The sequence below is a fragment of the Amblyomma mixtum genome, chromosome 10 (assembly GCF_055824585.1).
Source record: "Amblyomma mixtum isolate Tamu chromosome 10, ASM5582458v1, whole genome shotgun sequence".
NCBI lineage: Eukaryota > Metazoa > Arthropoda > Arachnida > Ixodida > Ixodidae > Amblyomma > Amblyomma mixtum.
Window position 1 is genome coordinate 74131359 of NC_143021.1, and position 17249 is coordinate 74148607.

The 17249-nt window shown below is 48.2% G+C and overlaps 1 protein-coding gene across 2 annotated transcripts in view; it reads right to left on the reverse strand.

The window, feature by feature from the left end:
* The window catches only part of LOC149326134 (glycerophosphocholine phosphodiesterase GPCPD1-like), a 30692-nt gene that overhangs the window by 12258 nt on the left and 1185 nt on the right, over window positions 1-17249 (reverse strand). For both annotated transcript variants that reach the window (XM_089563753.1, XM_089563754.1), the window contains exons 2-5: window positions 16805-17020; window positions 9611-9741; window positions 6405-6540; window positions 854-1014 (exon numbers count right to left, since the gene is read on the reverse strand). In XM_089563753.1, coding sequence (XP_089419879.1) covers window positions 854-1014; window positions 6405-6540; window positions 9611-9741; window positions 16805-17020 — 644 coding nt within the window. The remainder of the gene's footprint in view (window positions 1-853; window positions 1015-6404; window positions 6541-9610; window positions 9742-16804; window positions 17021-17249) is intronic.

A 17249-nucleotide genomic window follows, 5' to 3' on the forward strand; every position in this document is an offset into this window, starting at 1 on the left:
ATCAAAATTGGCCCTGACGAGACATGTTGACTCAGTTCCAAGGAGAGCACAGTAGCTGTCACAACATGCCCAATTGTTTTTATAATTCTGTCGGCACAGCAGTCCCAAAGCCCCTCTACAGAGTTTTCTGCCGACCAGGTAAAGTAGTGTCAGCCTACCACTCCCCAACAGCATTTCCTCCTCACATAGCTGTCACGCGCCACGGTGGCTTACTGGTTGTGGAGCTCGGCTGCTGACCAGAAAGGCGCCGGTTCGATCCAGGCTGCGGCGGTCAAATTTCGATGGAGGAGAAATTCTAGAGGCCAGTGCAATGTGCGCTGTCAGTTCGCGTTAAATAATCCCAGGTGGTTGAAAACCCCTATAATCCAAAAAAATTACACACAGCTTTCAGGCTTACGGTCTCGAACGGAAGTGCTGTCATTTTGAATTCTTGGGGCAAGTCTGTCTGCGGCTGCGTTACAAAGCTGCGGGTTTCATCTATTGCTTACTGTGCACAAAACAAGGCGGACAGGCTGCTACAGGCCGAGAAACAGTGCAGCAACACTACAATAAAAGGTCTGCTGGAAAGTTCCCGAGGCGTGGATAGGAGGGGATACAAAATGGATGACTACTACTCGCGGAAACGGAAATAAGAACAGGCAGAGCAATATGTGAAAGTGGAAAAAAAGGCAGCAGTGGGCTTTAAGGATAGGCGGTACTTAAAAAAAGCATCAGTGTATCATAGAGCGGCTTTATCCAGTGCAAGCTCAGTTGCTGGCATGCCAAACTGTTGTCATCACTGGTGCTGCAAGAAGAGCTGAGAGCAGGTGCAACATGAAAGCCACTGCTGGAGCAGCCCTGAAGCAGCACTCACTTGTCATAGATGACTCCGTCCACGCCCTTGCGCTTGAGGCTGGTGATGGTCTCGGCATGGTTGTTGTCTTTGCCCCAGCAGAAGAGGATCAGCCTGTGCTCCTTCACAAAAGTGATGAGACTTGGCTCGCGCAGCAGCTCCTCCGTGTGCACGTTGATGCCCTGCAGCAAGCAGCCACAGCACCCCGGAATGAGGACAGTCGTCAGGGGCCCAACTATGCCCAGGCCAGGACAAAGGCCCCTCTGCCTCCAAAGAGATAACTACTGCCTTCCCCCTCGTATTGGGGCGGTGGCAAAATGCCACCTTGTGTAGCAAACTGAAGTGGACCTTTATTTGTTTTCTACTCGTTCCCCTCCCTTTTTTGCACTCTGAATCATGTTGTTTTTTTTTCTTCATTCAATGCTATTTGTCATATCCTAAGCTACATTACTTTGATTTCTGTGACTTTTTCCGTAATTTCTGCATTTTTCTTTGGCACCACCAATATGCCAGTCTTCTCTTGCTCGCCTCTACAGCTGATAACTTAATTTTGCTTTCACCGTCCCTAAAACCCAAATCTGCTGGAAGGCTCACTATATCCTCTCTGATACCCGGTTGTGTAGCTTTACACTCTACCAAAACATGTCTAATGTTTTCTACACTGCTCCTGCAGGCTATACTGATATCATCTCTCTGTTCACGTATAGTACTTGCTTTTGTACTGCCTGGTTCTCAGGGAACCTGATCTAGCCTCCAATGGAAGGGTCCTGCCTCTTCAGTTAACAGCACCACCTGCAGTCACTTTATCCCCACAAACTTCACAATCTCATCCGACTCTCTGCCACAGCCTGCTACGTTTGCCTTCCCTCGGAATACACTCCGTTACTCCAAGTGACGGCCAGTTATCTTCCGTTCGCATTACATGCCCCACCCGTGCCCATTTCGCGTCCAGATTTTGACAACAATATCATTAACTTCGAGTTTGTTCTCCATCAAAACAGTGTTGTGTTACAAATACCAGTCTCTAAATGTGGTGCATCTCATCAGAGAATGCAACAGGCAATGTTTCCGGAGTTTGCCACTCAGAAATGGTTGTCCACTTGAACCTAGCTATAACGAGGTCGAAGGGCCCCGGTGATTACTTCGTTACAGCCGTAGCTTCATTATAGGCCGTGTTGAACGAGCTTCCAAAGTGAATCATCATTCCTTCGTTGTATCCAATATTTCCTTATAAACCATTCCGTTATGAAGAGGTTCGACTGTGTTCTGGAATCTATCACTGCACAGTGGGCTCATCGAATGAAGATTACTGAAATCTGAACAGCCAGTTTATACAAACTGATGCTCAGAACCTGCCAAAATCGAGAGTATTTAAAAAAGACCCCCATTTACCGAACTCTGCAGAAAACAAATTTTCAGCCCCTTACAGAAGCAATTATCTAGAATAAGAGTCAACAGTTTACGAGGGTCTGCATGTCTGCATGGGTCTGAGGGTCTGCAGACCATTGGGACCTACTGGGATTTTCCCTACATGGCATTAAAACTTTCAACTCAGTCAATATTTCAAAATACAGTCAACGACTGATTTTTTGGGCTCTCTAAGGAACGCGAAAATGTCCGAAAAATCAAATTTCACCGAAAAAATCACTAACCTATTTCCAATATGCCTGAGGAAGGGACAGTAGTTATGTGCACATTCTGAAGCTCCTCATGATCAAATCTCGCCGTGTGTCACGTACACAGACGACGGGTGGCGGCCGCTTTCAGAATCTCTGCATACAGTGAAAGCTCGTTAATTCGACCCCCGTTAATTCGGAAAATCGGATAATTCGACGCGCACGCGAGGTCCCTACAATTATACATAGGAGTCTATGGGGCGAAACTCTCATTAATTCGACCAAATTTTGCTGTGCGTCGGTTAATTCGACTTCACTCCGCAGCCCGCCAAGCCGGTGTGCCGAGAGCAAAAAGAAAAAAAACACTGCCACAAGCGGGGCTGCTGTACGCCTGATAGGCCATCTGTATGGTGATCGCCGTCAGCAGCGTGAGCGAATGGCGAGGGAAGCGAGGTTAGCGGCGGCCACGGCGGCGGCCGAAGCGGCTGGCGTCTTTTTTTTTTTTTTTTGTGCTTCGCAGCAGTCGTGTTGGTGTCGTGTGTCGTCTTTTCCACGTGTTCTTGCTGCTACGATCGCGGTTGTTTAACCATAAGGCCGCGCCTTTTTTGGTAATTGCGCGCTTTGTCAGCGTGTTTATTGGGCTGCTTGCTGTTGCTGTTTTGTTGCGACTGAGAGAAGGGTGAAAGGAAATTGCACCGGCCTGCCTACTGGCTCAGGCGAGCAACCAACGCTGCCTAGTGCAGATAGAGGAGAGTTAGAAGATCAGAGGAAAGATAAAGAGAAATGATAAGACGGGCGTTGCGTCGCAGCAGCAACCGCGAAGCGGACGCTGGCTGAAAGAACAGATAAGCGCCAGCCGCGCTCGCTTCACCTCCTCCCCGCGCTGCTTTCGTGTGGGTAGCGCGCAGTGCCTGCGTGCCTCGCCTTTGTGTCCTATCAGCTGACCGAGGATGTAATAATATAAGTGACAGGCGCTGACAACGACGATTCGTCGGAAGGTGACGATTGTGAGCAGTTGCCCCAAATGCTGGTGACGATTGTGAGCAGTTGCCCCAAATGCCGAAGTGCACGGTGAAAGAAGCCGCAGAAGCCTTGTCCGTGCAGGAGGACTTCTGTGAAAAAATCCCTGACGGTGCGGTGCGTGTGCCGCGCAGCACCTGGCAGCTGTTAGAGCTATCGTAGTCGCTCAAATTCGCTCGAAAAAGCAGGCAACGATAACAGATTTCTTTGCCAAATAAAGGTTGCGGCAAACATTGTTTCTTTGCTGTTCATTCGATAATTCGACATTCGGATAATTCGACAATTTTTCGCGGTCCCGTCAGTGTCGAATTAACGAGCTTTTACTGTACAACGGTCGCATTGCCTCTGGCATTTCACCAACGAACGCATGGTTCACGACGAAGTACAGACATCAAAGCGCTGCAGGAACTGCACTTGCGCCCACAGTAAGAATGGCTCAGAATGACGAGAAGGCAAAGGTGGTGAAACAATAAGAACCAAAAAACGATCAAAGCAAGTTCTCCGTCGGCGTTGGCCTTCGTAATTAGGCGTAACAACTAAAGCCAAAATTGGCACTGCAACTGACGATACACACTCTCATGAGGTTTGCGTATAATGAGAGGTGTCTTTCCTGTCATCAAAATGCCAGATTTTAAGGCTAAAGCCTTTAATGTCTCATCGTTGTAAGCAGCAGTTGTCAACAGAAATGTCACGTTCAGTTGGTCGAAACGGTCGTGACATCACAGTGCGCCAATTTCAAACGCGGCCAATTGTACTTTGGCTAGTAACCAGGCAACCAATTGAAGGGATCGTATAGTGATGCTCCAAGTGGGACTGAGCTTAGTTAATTGCTTAATTTCTCAATTAGCCTAATTAACTTTTCAAGTCAGGCCATATAAATAAATAAAACCGAGTAAGAAATTGGTCGAGCTCGGGAATCGAACCCCGGTCTTCGGAGTGTGAGACGAGCATGCTATCCACTCCGCCATGCCAGCTCGATGGTTTGGGAAGAACTAAGGTGCGTCTAGTGAATACGGTGTCTTCGTTCACTCCCATCCTCCTCCCTTCGCTTCCGGCGAGGTTTAGGTGTCCACCGAGATATGAGAGACACATACATTTCCTTTCCTCAAAAAACAATTTGCCGACGAGTGAGGCGTAGAACCGAATGGGCTATGGCGTTCTATGGACTCCTGGAAGCGTTACAAGACGCTGTCGCGTTCCACTCTTAGAGGCGAAGCTTAACATCTTAACCACACATCAGTGACCACACTTTAGGTCAAAAAAGTGCCGCCCTGAATTTTGACGGGTGTCCACCGAGATATGTGAGACAGTTACTGCGTAATCTCCTTTCCTCGAATACAATTTTCATTTTCTTCATTACGGGCCATCTTTGTCTTTCTTCTTTCACTCCGACTTCCTCCCTCCCTCTACGGTGCAGCTCAGGTGTCCACCGAGATGACAGAGAATTACTGCGCCCTTTCCTTTCCTCAAAAAGCGTTCAAAGGGCAAGGCATCGCGTTGAACGGGTGGTGGCGTTCCGTGGACTCCCTGGCAGCGCTACAACACGCTGTCGCGTTCCACTCGTCAAGACGAAGCTTAAGCGTCATTAATTAGCAGTTAACTAGTATTCAGGCACAAATCAGTAATTAACCATTAATTAATGATTTGTTGTCACTTTGTAATTAGCACTCAATTACATGTGACGCCACCAGTGCCACAGAAGCAGTCAAAGTGGTGCGGAAAACGCTTTCGCCTCTACGCACTTTAGACAGTCAAAGTGCCCCCTGAATTTTTTTATGGCTTTACAATACAAAAAACAGGGTTGTGGTGCATTCTGCTGTGGGTGCGCTCACCTCACTTTGAAATGCAACACCGTTTTCTTCCGCGCTTGCCATCTCCGGAAAGCTGTACGCCACCCACACGCTTCACTGTTACCGCTTCCCGTAGTCAGAATCACAGGCTTTGCATAGATGAATTCCATGAACTGCAACTACTGTTCAAAGTCACGCTGAGGACATAGCCCCAAAACGGTACGAATTCGAAGCCACGCGGGTGCAATGTGCTGACTCGCGGAGAATATTGGCCCCGCCATTTAAGAGGCTCTCTTTCATCTTGGATTTCATTTTGTCTGATCAAGTTTCCGAGCTACCATGCAATTTGAATTAACGAGGTTCTACTATACATATTGTGTGGCAGCTTGGGCATTGGTGGCAAGTATGAACGAAGTGCGAAAAACTGGGCAGTCAGTTGTGGCGCATCCAAAATTTCAGGCGCTCCTCTACATTGGCTTGATGGGCCATGTCGCGGTGCTGCAAAAAAAGTGCGAATAACCAAGCATGTCCGAAAAATAAGCGGTCCAAATTCTGAGTTGTCGACAGTATGCAAGTTCCAAAATGTGGGTCTGCTGTATCATGCATCTCAGTAATATACAGGATGTACAGTACAGTACATGTAAAAGATGTGTTATCAGGCACAAAGCTAACTGATACCCCCCCTGTCCAAGTTCTGAACTACACCACACTGCACACAGGCACCACCCGACAATGCACTCCTGGTTTTGAGACCAGCGCAGTGCGCCATGCACTGGTCTCGACACCAGCAGTACACAGTCAGGTGACGCCCACACGCAGTGTGGTGCAGTTCAGAAATGCAGTGAGGGGGGGGGGTATCAGTTACTTCTGGCTCCGATAGTACAGCATTGTACAGGAACTGGATGAATACAAGGATTACAGCTGCTCCGAATAGGCGAAGTCAAGAAAGGGACTCGCCACGTTTCACATGCACAGCATTCTGTAAACATAAACAAAAGTGACCCACGCATCAACTTCCCCTTTGGCACAAATGCTCCCGAACAGTGAGCTCGAGATCCCTTCGAGACCCCCAGTTTTCTGGCACTCAAGTTCTCTCTCACACAGTCTCCACACAGCTGTGCCAAACACAATGGGTGGTGCACTGACCAGAATGTGGGTGCACAGGGCAAAGTAGGTGGCCATCTGGATGGTGGAGGTGCGCGTGTCCAGGTATGGCGGGTACTTCTCCGTCTGACCATGGGTCAGGAACAGCAGCGGGTACTTGTTCTGCTTCAGTCGGATCCTGCACGGGGGATGGGCCACAGTCTTATAACCCTTGCCAACTCCGAGGTTTTTTAGGTCCTGCAATAAACTCCTATAGACATCACGTGACTGCTTGCCTTGAAAACTTTTTGTGGCAAAATTTGATTACACATCTCCAAATCTGGCTGGTGGAGACCCACACAAACAGCCGACAGACGGCTGCCTTCATGGCCCCAAAAAAGGTCTTGCCATTAACCATACCATGAACTAACAAGCAAGTTTACGCAGGCGTACCCCTTGCATTGCTGACGCATGTGCTCTAAGCCTGAAGGAGCTCGCAGCAGAGATGTGAGGAGAGTCTGCTTTCCCCGGCAACAATGGCCAGGCAGAGAAGAGAGTGGACATGCTGAGAGTAACGGGCACCCCCCTCCTACACCCACAACGGGTGGCCATGGTGCCTGAGCCACAGTGGGGATGGTGACACTTGCTGCCATGGTTGTGCATCCTTCTTCTTTCAGCTGCTACACAGAACAATCCTTGCTTATGTCGTAACTAAGTGCTTAGTTTGTGCAATGGAGTTGACGATGGGAGCTAAATGCATAAATTTTTAGAACATACAATCAGTACTCAGAAAATTTCCCAACTTTGCTGATCTCAAAATTTTTCTTCAATATTTATTGGCTGTAGGTAACGAGGGTTGTTCGTTCATTAAAAAAAAAATCTACCCCTGAATCAGCGATATTGTGAAATTCCTGAAGGGCTATCAAAACATCAAATTTCTGTTCTGTGCTGCCTTTTTGCAGTCATCTGTAAGACATTAGTATTACATGGATCCCCACATGGTATTTGCCAGTGACCACTAAAGAATTTATGACTGAATTTCTTCTCTCATACTGTTTCGGTTTCAACAGCCGAACAATGGCTACGGCATCAACAATGTTCCAATCAGGTGATGTGAAGCAATGCAAAAGCTGCAACATAATCGCTACTTCTTCACTTGTTGTCATTCCAGGTTTTCAGGTATATTGGCTCAATTAAGGGTTTTAGTGAATTAAAGTGACAAAGCAGTGATTACAGAGGAACATTATTTTTTTGTTTCACACAACCTATACTGGCACAGCCATTCTTTGACTGCTGAAACCGAAACCAAAAGAACCACAAGAGCAAAAATGCAGTCATAAATTACTTGGCAGCCATAGGTGAACATCACATGGTGATCTATGTATACATGCAGTTGAGCGCTCTTATAACGAACACAACCATTGCACATCGATTGTTTGTTATATCCGGGTGTTTGGTATAAGTAGACTGATCATAATATAGGTTACAACTGCGAGGCAGACTTTCATGGCGAGCTGTCTGTGCGGTATCTGCCAGTAGCAATCCGCCTAGCAGAGTTTAGATGCTGGTTGGGATGTTTTCACACATCTCATTGGCGCCGTGCTTTTAGGCATGGCACGTCACGCGATGAAAGTAGCGTATATATCAGCCAGACACGAAATTTGTGCCCGCAAGGGTCAGCCCTTCATAGAAGATCACGTCAAAGCTGCGTGCCAATGCAGTGGCGGTGGCCGGTTTTTGCACCCAGGAAACGTTTCGCACTCTCTTGGCTTCTCTAGCTTGAGCCCGTCTTTGAGGCAAACAAAGTGCAGAGGCAGGTGGTGAGCTTAGCACAGACACAGTGCAGAGAGGAAGGGCCTCAATGAGAGGCTCGAAAGAAGCGCTCAAGCCAGCGAGGCCCAACCGCCTATCTGCTGTTGGCCACTTATCTGCTCGGCCAACAGCAGATAAGGCGGCAACTGACGAATGCAGCCAAGTGCAGAGTGAGCTGGCCTCTCTTTCCGTAGTTCCATTCACGCACGTTAAGATCTCTCTTTTTTTACGACCTGCCGTAAAAACATTCGTGCAGTACCGTGTCTGAAGGAGAGGACGAAAGCACCACTGATAATCCATGAGAGTTTAGCTCCTCCCCTGCCATGAGATTGTTTCCTGGAACAGGCACAGCTGAGTGCCTGGAGGCCGTAGTGACGCTGTGTGCCAGCAGCGAACTTTCATTTTGTGTAACCGGCCCTTTTCAAGGTTTTTGTGCACAAAGTGAGAACATTATCGATGTTCCTGTGGGACCACAATGGAGTATCTCGCTGCATGCCAGAGTTCCTGGCGCCTGCATGTTTGCTGTAAGCGAATTTTGTGTCTGCGGACGTTTGCTCCATCTGAGATTCGGTGCCATAGCCATAATGTAAACTGTGACAATCACGTCTTTGTTCGTACTAAGCGAGTGTTCGCTATAAGTGGGGCCGTTAAAAGAGGGCTCGACTGTACTAATGACTTTCGCATCATTGCAAAGAAGCAAACAGAGCTTGCACAGCTATCATGAATTCTGCTAAACTTGCAGCACCCGAGGCACCGTGACATGTCAGGCACGAGTGTGCACAGACACGCCCTACCCAGGGCCTACAACTAGCAGCATCCAGAACCCTACACTGCCATGAACAAACGCTCACTTGTGTCCCTAGGAGGCAATTTGTCAGGTGCACCCTACACAAAAATGCTTCCTCATTGTCTGGCATACTGATCTCTACGACTGCAGACTACAACAGGTAGGCGTGCCAGGCCGCTTCAAGGGAGGGCCACTCACAACAACTTCCGTAAGCAACATTTACCCGGCACAGCCTGTAGTAACAGTGGACTCGCACTCCGGAGGCGACAAAACAGCAAACTCCCTGCAAAGCAATGCTTTCAATCATAGTAATTGCATTCCAGGTCCAGCCCAAGCAGGAACACCACTCTAAGTCTCAACCCCTGTACAGACTTTGTCAAACATTTAGAGCAAACATTTAGCGCCCACAGGGTTTGGTTCTTGTCCACAGTGCATTAAGCACCCCCAGCGTTTCGTGAAAGTGAGACGATGAACTCTCGCCCTCACCCCTCCTAAAGATGCACTCCACAGTCAACAGCCCCAACAAAAGTCTTGAAAAGTTGAAGTGCACCTCGGCACAAACCTTAATGCATGGAACAACACAGTTCAGAGCCCAGACTGCCCTATTCACCGGCATAAAAGCTGGCACAGAAGCTCAGAGAGCCCATCTCCAGTTGTGACCACAACGTACATGGTGCATATGTCTGGGTGGAAGCAGGACAGGATGATGCAACGCTTGCCACTGTAGTCCAGCAGGGTCCACAGGATTATGTCCAAGTACTGGTTGAGGTCAAAGTTGAGGTCCATCTCCCACGTTCCATCCTGTGCAGACCACCACCAGCAGACGGCTTGAAATTGCACACTGCTTCACACTGCTACTCCATGCAGCTGAGCGAGGAGTGGTGTCAGCTGCAGCTGCTCAATGGAGAATGTCGCAACAACACACAACGCAGCGGTGGACTTACGGCAAAGCAAAATACAGTCATGTCCCGTACCTGCGGCCCCTGTTAACTTGGATAACTCGAATTATGAACAGCATTTCTGGGAAAACTCATTCAGACAATAACAACATGAAATTACACACAGCCCACTGAGGCCCACGTACTTTCGTAGTGCAAATATGGATAGCAACGCGAACAAGACTTCAGCTTTGCTAACAAGATTTCCTTGCATGTAGTATTTTGAGGTCAGCACACAAGCCACAGGAATTGCAAAAGCTCAATTGCTTCAGCAATGGCACCCTGCTTTGTGTGGTTTCGTGCCTTGCGGTCAAATGTGCCCACTTAACGTACAGGGTCGTCCACTCTTGGGGTGATCACCGCTCCCCGTGGCTGCGCTCCGCGGAGCGCCAGTGCGTCCGGCGCGGCCGCGCATCGAAGCAAAGCTGCGCATGCGCGGGGGGAACTAGGGGAGGTGCTTCGCGTCGTCTGCTACAGCGCTGGAGCGCGCCGCTCTTGCTTTGCTGTGAAGCGCACTTCACTGAGCTCCAGCGACTGAGGGACCGAGACGGCATCGCGGGAAAGAGCACTTTAATCGCGGCAGCGTATTGGTTTCGCCTAGAGCATGTGAACAGCCTGTTTCTTCACCGTCAGAAAGTCAATTCAATGCAGAAACTGAAACAAGCATCTCCGCAGATAAACGACTTAAGCATTGCCCCCCCCCCCGATTGATGAGGATAAAATGACTAAAGCGCTATTCTTTTGCGCGCTGTGCTGGTGCTATTTTTTGTTGTTGCCGCAACTGTTAGTGCCGTGTGTCTGGAGATCCTATCAGGCGCGCTTTTCTTGGTTTAGGGCGATGACGTGATGAGCATAGCGCGCAGTTTCGTGCATCGCTTGATGCTATATCGAATTTGATTAATGGGGCTAATAAAATGGCCAACATCCGTGTAAAATCAGGAAAAAAAAATTGAGCGATTGTTCACTCGTATATATATTTTGTTCATTTGCTTGTCATTTCTTCTACCATTAAGCCGGGCAATAAAAACAGTACTTTGACAGAAGCTAATCAGTGATCTCAGCTTCTCCGCGGCTATTTTATTGTTGTGTTAATGTCGCTCGTAGGTGTTCGTGGATCGCTTTACGGGATGTGCGACACTGCGCTGTCCGGCATAGCAACTGATTTCTGCGATCAAAGGGTCGCAACCTTACGCCCCATAGTCATATTTCTAGATCCGATAAAAAATACAACTTATTTACGTCATGTGAAGCCGCGGTGGCTCAGTGGTTAGGGCTTCCGACTGCTGATCCCGAGGGTGCGGGTTCGATCCCGGCCGCGTTTCGATGAAGACGAAACGCAAGGCGCCTTTGTACTGTGCGATGTCATTGCACGTTAAAGAACCCCAGGTGGTCGAAATTCTCCGGAGCCCTCCACTATGGCGTCCCACATATCCTGAGTCGCTTAATGTCGTTAAACCCGATAAACAAACCAACTAACAAATTATTTTGATTACCATCACTTGATGTAAAATCGCCGAAGCAGTTCCGGTTCGTTGTGGGATACCTGACGCGGGAAGTCGCATTCTAAGGTAGATTAATCGCAAATCAATTCTTTGATTATTACATTCATAAGCTGTTGTAAGGCAGGTAGCACTGACGTTTCTTTTTTCTTTTTTGAGTCTCTGGGATCAATGCACACTGTCTGAGAATGCTGTTTGTGTTCGTTTTGAATAGGCGGTTGGGGGGGAAAAGCTATGAGAGACGTGTCTGTTTTCTAGCTTACAATTAAGCTGTATTCTGTGAGAAAGAAGCAACGCAGAGAAGTCAAGTGAAAGAGGAAAGAAATGAGTGACATATATTTACAAAAACATTTTCTGCACAGTTAGACACGGAAAAGACGTTGAGTAAAAGACATGACACTTTAGACGTAAGAGGCACAACTATTTCTGCCTGGAAACAAACGAAGTGAGTCACCATCTCTCTTGAAGACGGTACTTGTGAGGGTGCCCTTCACCTCAGAAAAAGTGGTCGGGGTGGGGGAAAATGCATAACCCAAGTTGAAAGGAGGAGACAAGCGATGGGGCTCGTGCGATACTTTGGTATGGATATGTGAGCGTTTCTTGCTTACTGGTGCGCCTTTTTTTTGGTCTGTTTTCTCCTGGGCCCATATCTTCGCTCTAATCGCTGTTGGCGTCATTGCAGAGCAGTTCTTTCTTAAAACTCTACTCTGTTCAGTAGCGAGTGGCTTCGCCACCACCGTCAATGACAGCTCGCATTCTGCTTGGCATGGAGCTGTACAGCGAACGACAAAAGCTAGTGTTGGACCTAAGGCGATCCCACTCCTCTTCCACAGCTGTCCAAAGCGCGTCCGCTGAGAGGCTGTGGAGTTGTCGGCGTGCCATAGAAAATTTCATTCTGCCCCAAACATTCTCGATGACGTTGATGTCGGGTGATTGTGGTGGCCAGTCCAGAACTGCCACGCCACGGTCGTCCAGGTAGGCACCGACCTTTCTTGCCTTGTGAATCGGAGAGTTGTCGTGCTGCAGGATAAATTCATTGTCCGGAAATGGTCCTCCGACTAGATACGGCAGCAGCACGTCGTCCAGGATTGAACAGTATGAGTCCGCATTGAAGCGGCCCTGGATTTGAACAAGAGGTCCAAGTCCTTCAGCAGTCATTACGCCCCAGACGCTCACAGCAGAGCGGCCGCTAGCTGCGACCCGCTGGATAAACTCCGGCATGTATCTATAAAAAAAAATTGTATTTCCTTTTTTAAACAAGCAGATGCAGAGTCTAGACTGAGAGTAATGAATACCGAAATGTTCTGACCTCTTAAGATTTTGGCTTGGCACTAACAGGCTGAAACGCAATTGAACTCGTCCCCAGAGTCAAATATACAGCCACCGTGCCTTTCCTGTCATTCCAGTGGTTATCACGGAATATAATACGAAAGGAATGAACAAAGACCCCGGTGGCCGCACATTTTGTCATTTTTGATCTCATTACAATATGGCGCAGGCTACCGATCCCAACTCGCGGGAACGAAACCTGGCCGCGGCGGCCGTGTTAGGAGCGGTCGAAATGTAAAACGCATTTGATGTATGCGATATCATAACATTTTAAAGACCGCTTAGACGGTCAAGGTTCTTTTAGCGCGCTGTTCTATGGCGTCTCACATAGCCTATGTGACATAAGACGTTAAATCTAAAATACAAGCACCAACATAGATCACGATTTATGCCCAGCTTCAGGCAAACATTTCTTCGCTCGTGGGTCCAGCACAACGCTAGTAAATCGGAGATTGTCTTTGGTTTCAAAATTTTCTAAACTCTTTGGCAGGAAGTAAATACGGGATACAAAAACGTATATATAATCTGGGATGAAACCCAAAAATCGTTGCGCTGAAAATATGGCTTGCGAGATTACATTTATTAGCTCAATATTTCCTTTAAAACACGGAAGAAAAAGCGCAACATGAATTATAATTTGAACACATGCTATCATTGAAATTTTTTGAATAGAGTAACAAGCTATCAACATCTTCGTTTCCATATCTGTGCAAAGTTCCTGCGCACTTGCAAGACATGAGAGCTCACGCTAATTATGCTTACCGGCAGTTCTCGGGGCGCCAAACTCGCTGCCTCTGGTCCCATCTTGTTGTAAAGGTGGACTCATCTGTGAAGACGACTTTTCTCCATTCGTTTTCGGTCCACTGCTCATGCTGAAGGGCGAAATTTACGCGCTTTACTTTGTTGGCCGCGCTCACTATTGGCTTTTGCGCCGCCGTTCTGCTTTTCAGACCTGCCGCGTAGAGGCGACGCTTGATAGTCGTGTCTGAGACGCCATCCAGCCCGAGGTTATTCTTAATTTCGCGAACAGTTGAAGTGGGGTTGTCAGCCACCGCCGCAACAATGGCCATGTCGTCCTCTTCCGTGGTCACTTTGGGCCGGGCTTTACGGGGAGCATCAGCAATTCTTCCTTCCTTTTTGTACGCCTGGATGATTCGATTCGCAGTTTTAAATGGCCGATTAGTCATCTCTGATATAACTCTTTGGGAATAGTTTTGAAGGCAGAGATCTACAATGCGCCGTCTTTCATTTTCTGGCACCCGCGACATGGCTACCTTTTCGAAAGTGCACCGGGAAATGAAATGGGCCTGCGCTGTCAAAGAGTTTTTGTCGCCGAAGGGGCATGGGAAGCAGCAAAAGATAAAAGCAATCCATATTCCAAAGCTGATCGCACGATGATCATGCAAGCCGACAGAACTGCGGTCAGAGTAAAAACATCCGCTGGCCTTCGCTTTTACGAACAATCCGAGAATCATTCGCTTGAGAGTGGCCAGCCCCTTCGTTGAGCAGTCATGAGCAGCCACGTATCAGCATCGTAAGCTGATAAGAGCGGGTAGCATGACTCGGCTACCACAGACCGCCATCCTATACATCTCGGACATGATTCAAGCTGAACTCGCGCTGGTGCTGTGCGGCTTCGTATCATTGAGAAACCCGCTGCCGTGACTCAGTGACTTTCGCTCTTGCCCCTGATCCAAACGTTGCGGGTTCAACCGCAGCCGCGGAGGCAGTACTTCGATGGAGACAATATAGAATAAAACGTGTTCCACGGCTGCTTGGTTCATTCTGAAGAAAGGTCAACTTTTGCAACTCAAAAAGAAGGTCGAACACACAGATAGTCAATGGACAGGACAGGCGCTGTCCTGTGGCCAGGAGCGGGCAGCGGCTGTCCTGTCCATGGACTATCTGTGTTCGTCCTTCTTTTGCCCTATAACATTTCACCTTTATAGCGACATTATATGGCTTATCGGCAACGAAACCCGGATGTCGCTGTTTGCAAAAGTGGTCCAAAAACTCAGATGACGTAATCAAGGAAAGCCAGACATCATAATTGAAATATAGCCTAGACATCAGAGATGTGTGTACGGGATAATAGTTAGCAGTATTAATAGTTAGTAGTGATAATAGTGAAAGGTCTTTAGGACAAAGTCCTTAAGGTGAAAGGCCTTTGCAATAGAGACCTTTAGGTAAAGGACATTATTATTAATGGTGAAAGGCACTAATGATAAACAATAAAGGCCTTCAGAAAAAAGTTTTATGGCAAAGACCTTTAGGTCAAAGGCATTTAGGACAAATACCTTTAGCTAAAAGGCCTTTAGGTAAAGGGCATAATAAATGCTGATAGTCATTATGAGATTGTTAAATGCCTTCGGGTCGAACGCTTTTTGTGGTAAATGATTATAGGCCAAAGACCTTCTGGACAAAGGCCTTTATGGTAAAGGTGGGGGAAACCTTTAATAGAACACGCAGCAGAATTCATGATGACCCATAAATGATTTCGCATTCACAGCACGCAAGCAGTGTTAAGTGACCTCGGTAATTTTAATGACATAATGCAATAACGCCCGTGGCTCTGCTATGGAAACGCACGTTAATAAACCCCGAGCGGTTTATATTAACCAGAGGCCTCAGCGGTGACCAAATAGTTTGATCAGCCTTCGTGCGTGCCGGATGTGTGGGATTCCATCTGCAGAGCGACGGGTGTTGGCCGTTTTATTAGCCCCATTAATCAAATTCGATATAGCATCAAGCGATGCACGAAACTGCGCGCTATGCTCATCACGTCATCGCCCTAAACCAAGAAAAGCGCGCCTGATAGGATCTCCAGACACACGGCACTAACAGTTGCGGCAACAACAAAAAATAGCACCAGCACAGCGCGCAAAAGAATAGCGCTTTAGTCATTTTATCCTCATCAATCGGGGGGGGGGGGGGGGGGGGGGGGGGGGGGCAATGCTTAAGTTGTTTATCTGCGGAGATGCTTGTTTCAGTTTCTGCATTGAATTGACTTTCTGACGGTGAAGAAACAGGCTGTTCACATGCTCTAGGCGAAACCAATACGCTGCCGCGATTAAAGTGCTCTTTCCCGCGATGCCGTCTCGGTCCCTCAGTCGCTGGAGCTCAGTGAAGTGCGCTTCACAGCAAAGCAAGAGCGGCGCGCTCCAGCGCTGTAGCAGACGACGCGAAGCACCTCCCCTAGTTCCCCCCGCGCATGCGCAGCTTTGCTTCGATGCGCGGCCGCGCCGGACGCACTGGCGCTCCGCGGAGCGCAGCCACGGGGAGCGGTGATCACCCCAAGAGTGGACGACCCTGTACCTGCCTCTTTCATATGCTTCGACGTATTGTATGAATGCCTGTGAACAAAGCTTTCTCAGCAGTTGCTACTTTGACATGTTCAGCACCTATTGGCCGTCTGGATGCAGACATTTACAAGCAGTGGACTGTGAGATGTGAACAGCCATGGTAGGAGACATGCAGTCCTGTGTCTCATAACCTCCGCGGCGTTTCAAACTGCACTAAGTTTTGAACACAATGCATAGGATGATGCACATGTAAAGTCGCCAAGATTTTGCCTAAATTAAATTCCACTGCACACAGTCACGCGCAGAAACAGAGCTTAAGCACAAAGTACTTTTCCTGGATTAATGTTTCATTGTTATTCACAAATCACTATTGTGGACAACTCGCTTCGTGGACAGCGTTGATTGGGAAACCAACGAGTGCGTATTGACTTACTACACTGGTAAAGCATCCCAAGCTTAACACTTCTGACAACAGTCTGCCCTCACCCCACCCTCATTTTGGCAAGACACAGAGCAATTTTAACAGCGCAAATCATTTTCCATCACCAGGGAGAGGAAAAAAAAGAGGTAAGAAGAAAGAAAATGTGCTCACATTACACCACCAGTATGTACAACTGGTTGATAGTAGGTACTTATTAAAATAGGACCAGCAGGACTGTTTCCCTTTTGTTAAAAATGAGTGAGAGAATTGGAATGCCATGTGACACCTCAAGCTGCTCCAGTCCATGCTAGTGGGACTGAACTGGTGGGCACCTCCTGAGCAGGGATCCCTTCTTCTGACCGCAGTGCTACCCACCCGGAACTGCATGGGGCACTTGATCTCAACGTTGAAGCCGACCGCAGGGTCCACTGCCTCCAGCACGTGCTGCAGGGTGGGGAAGGGCTGGTTGTCTTCCCCATCATCCTCGTAGAAGTCGTAGGGGTGGCTCTCGTGCACCGAGGGGGACAGCTTCAGCCGCTGCAGCTGGGCCACCGTCAGGTCCTTGACCGCCAGCTGCAGCTTCTCTTCTTCCTGCAGGGGGGACTTGCGGTTTTAATTTGTAATGGTCAAGCGCAGGGAGGCTGTAACATCTACGTGTGCGAGTTGACATGTGGTCTAACCAGAATGCTCTAAGAATTCTAAGAATTACAGGCTAAACTTTATTCTGCTGGTGATCAAAAGGCAGTACTAAATTTGAAGCTGCTGCGAGGGCTCCTAAAATATGATATCCAGCTGCTAAGCATGGGGTCACGGGCTCAAG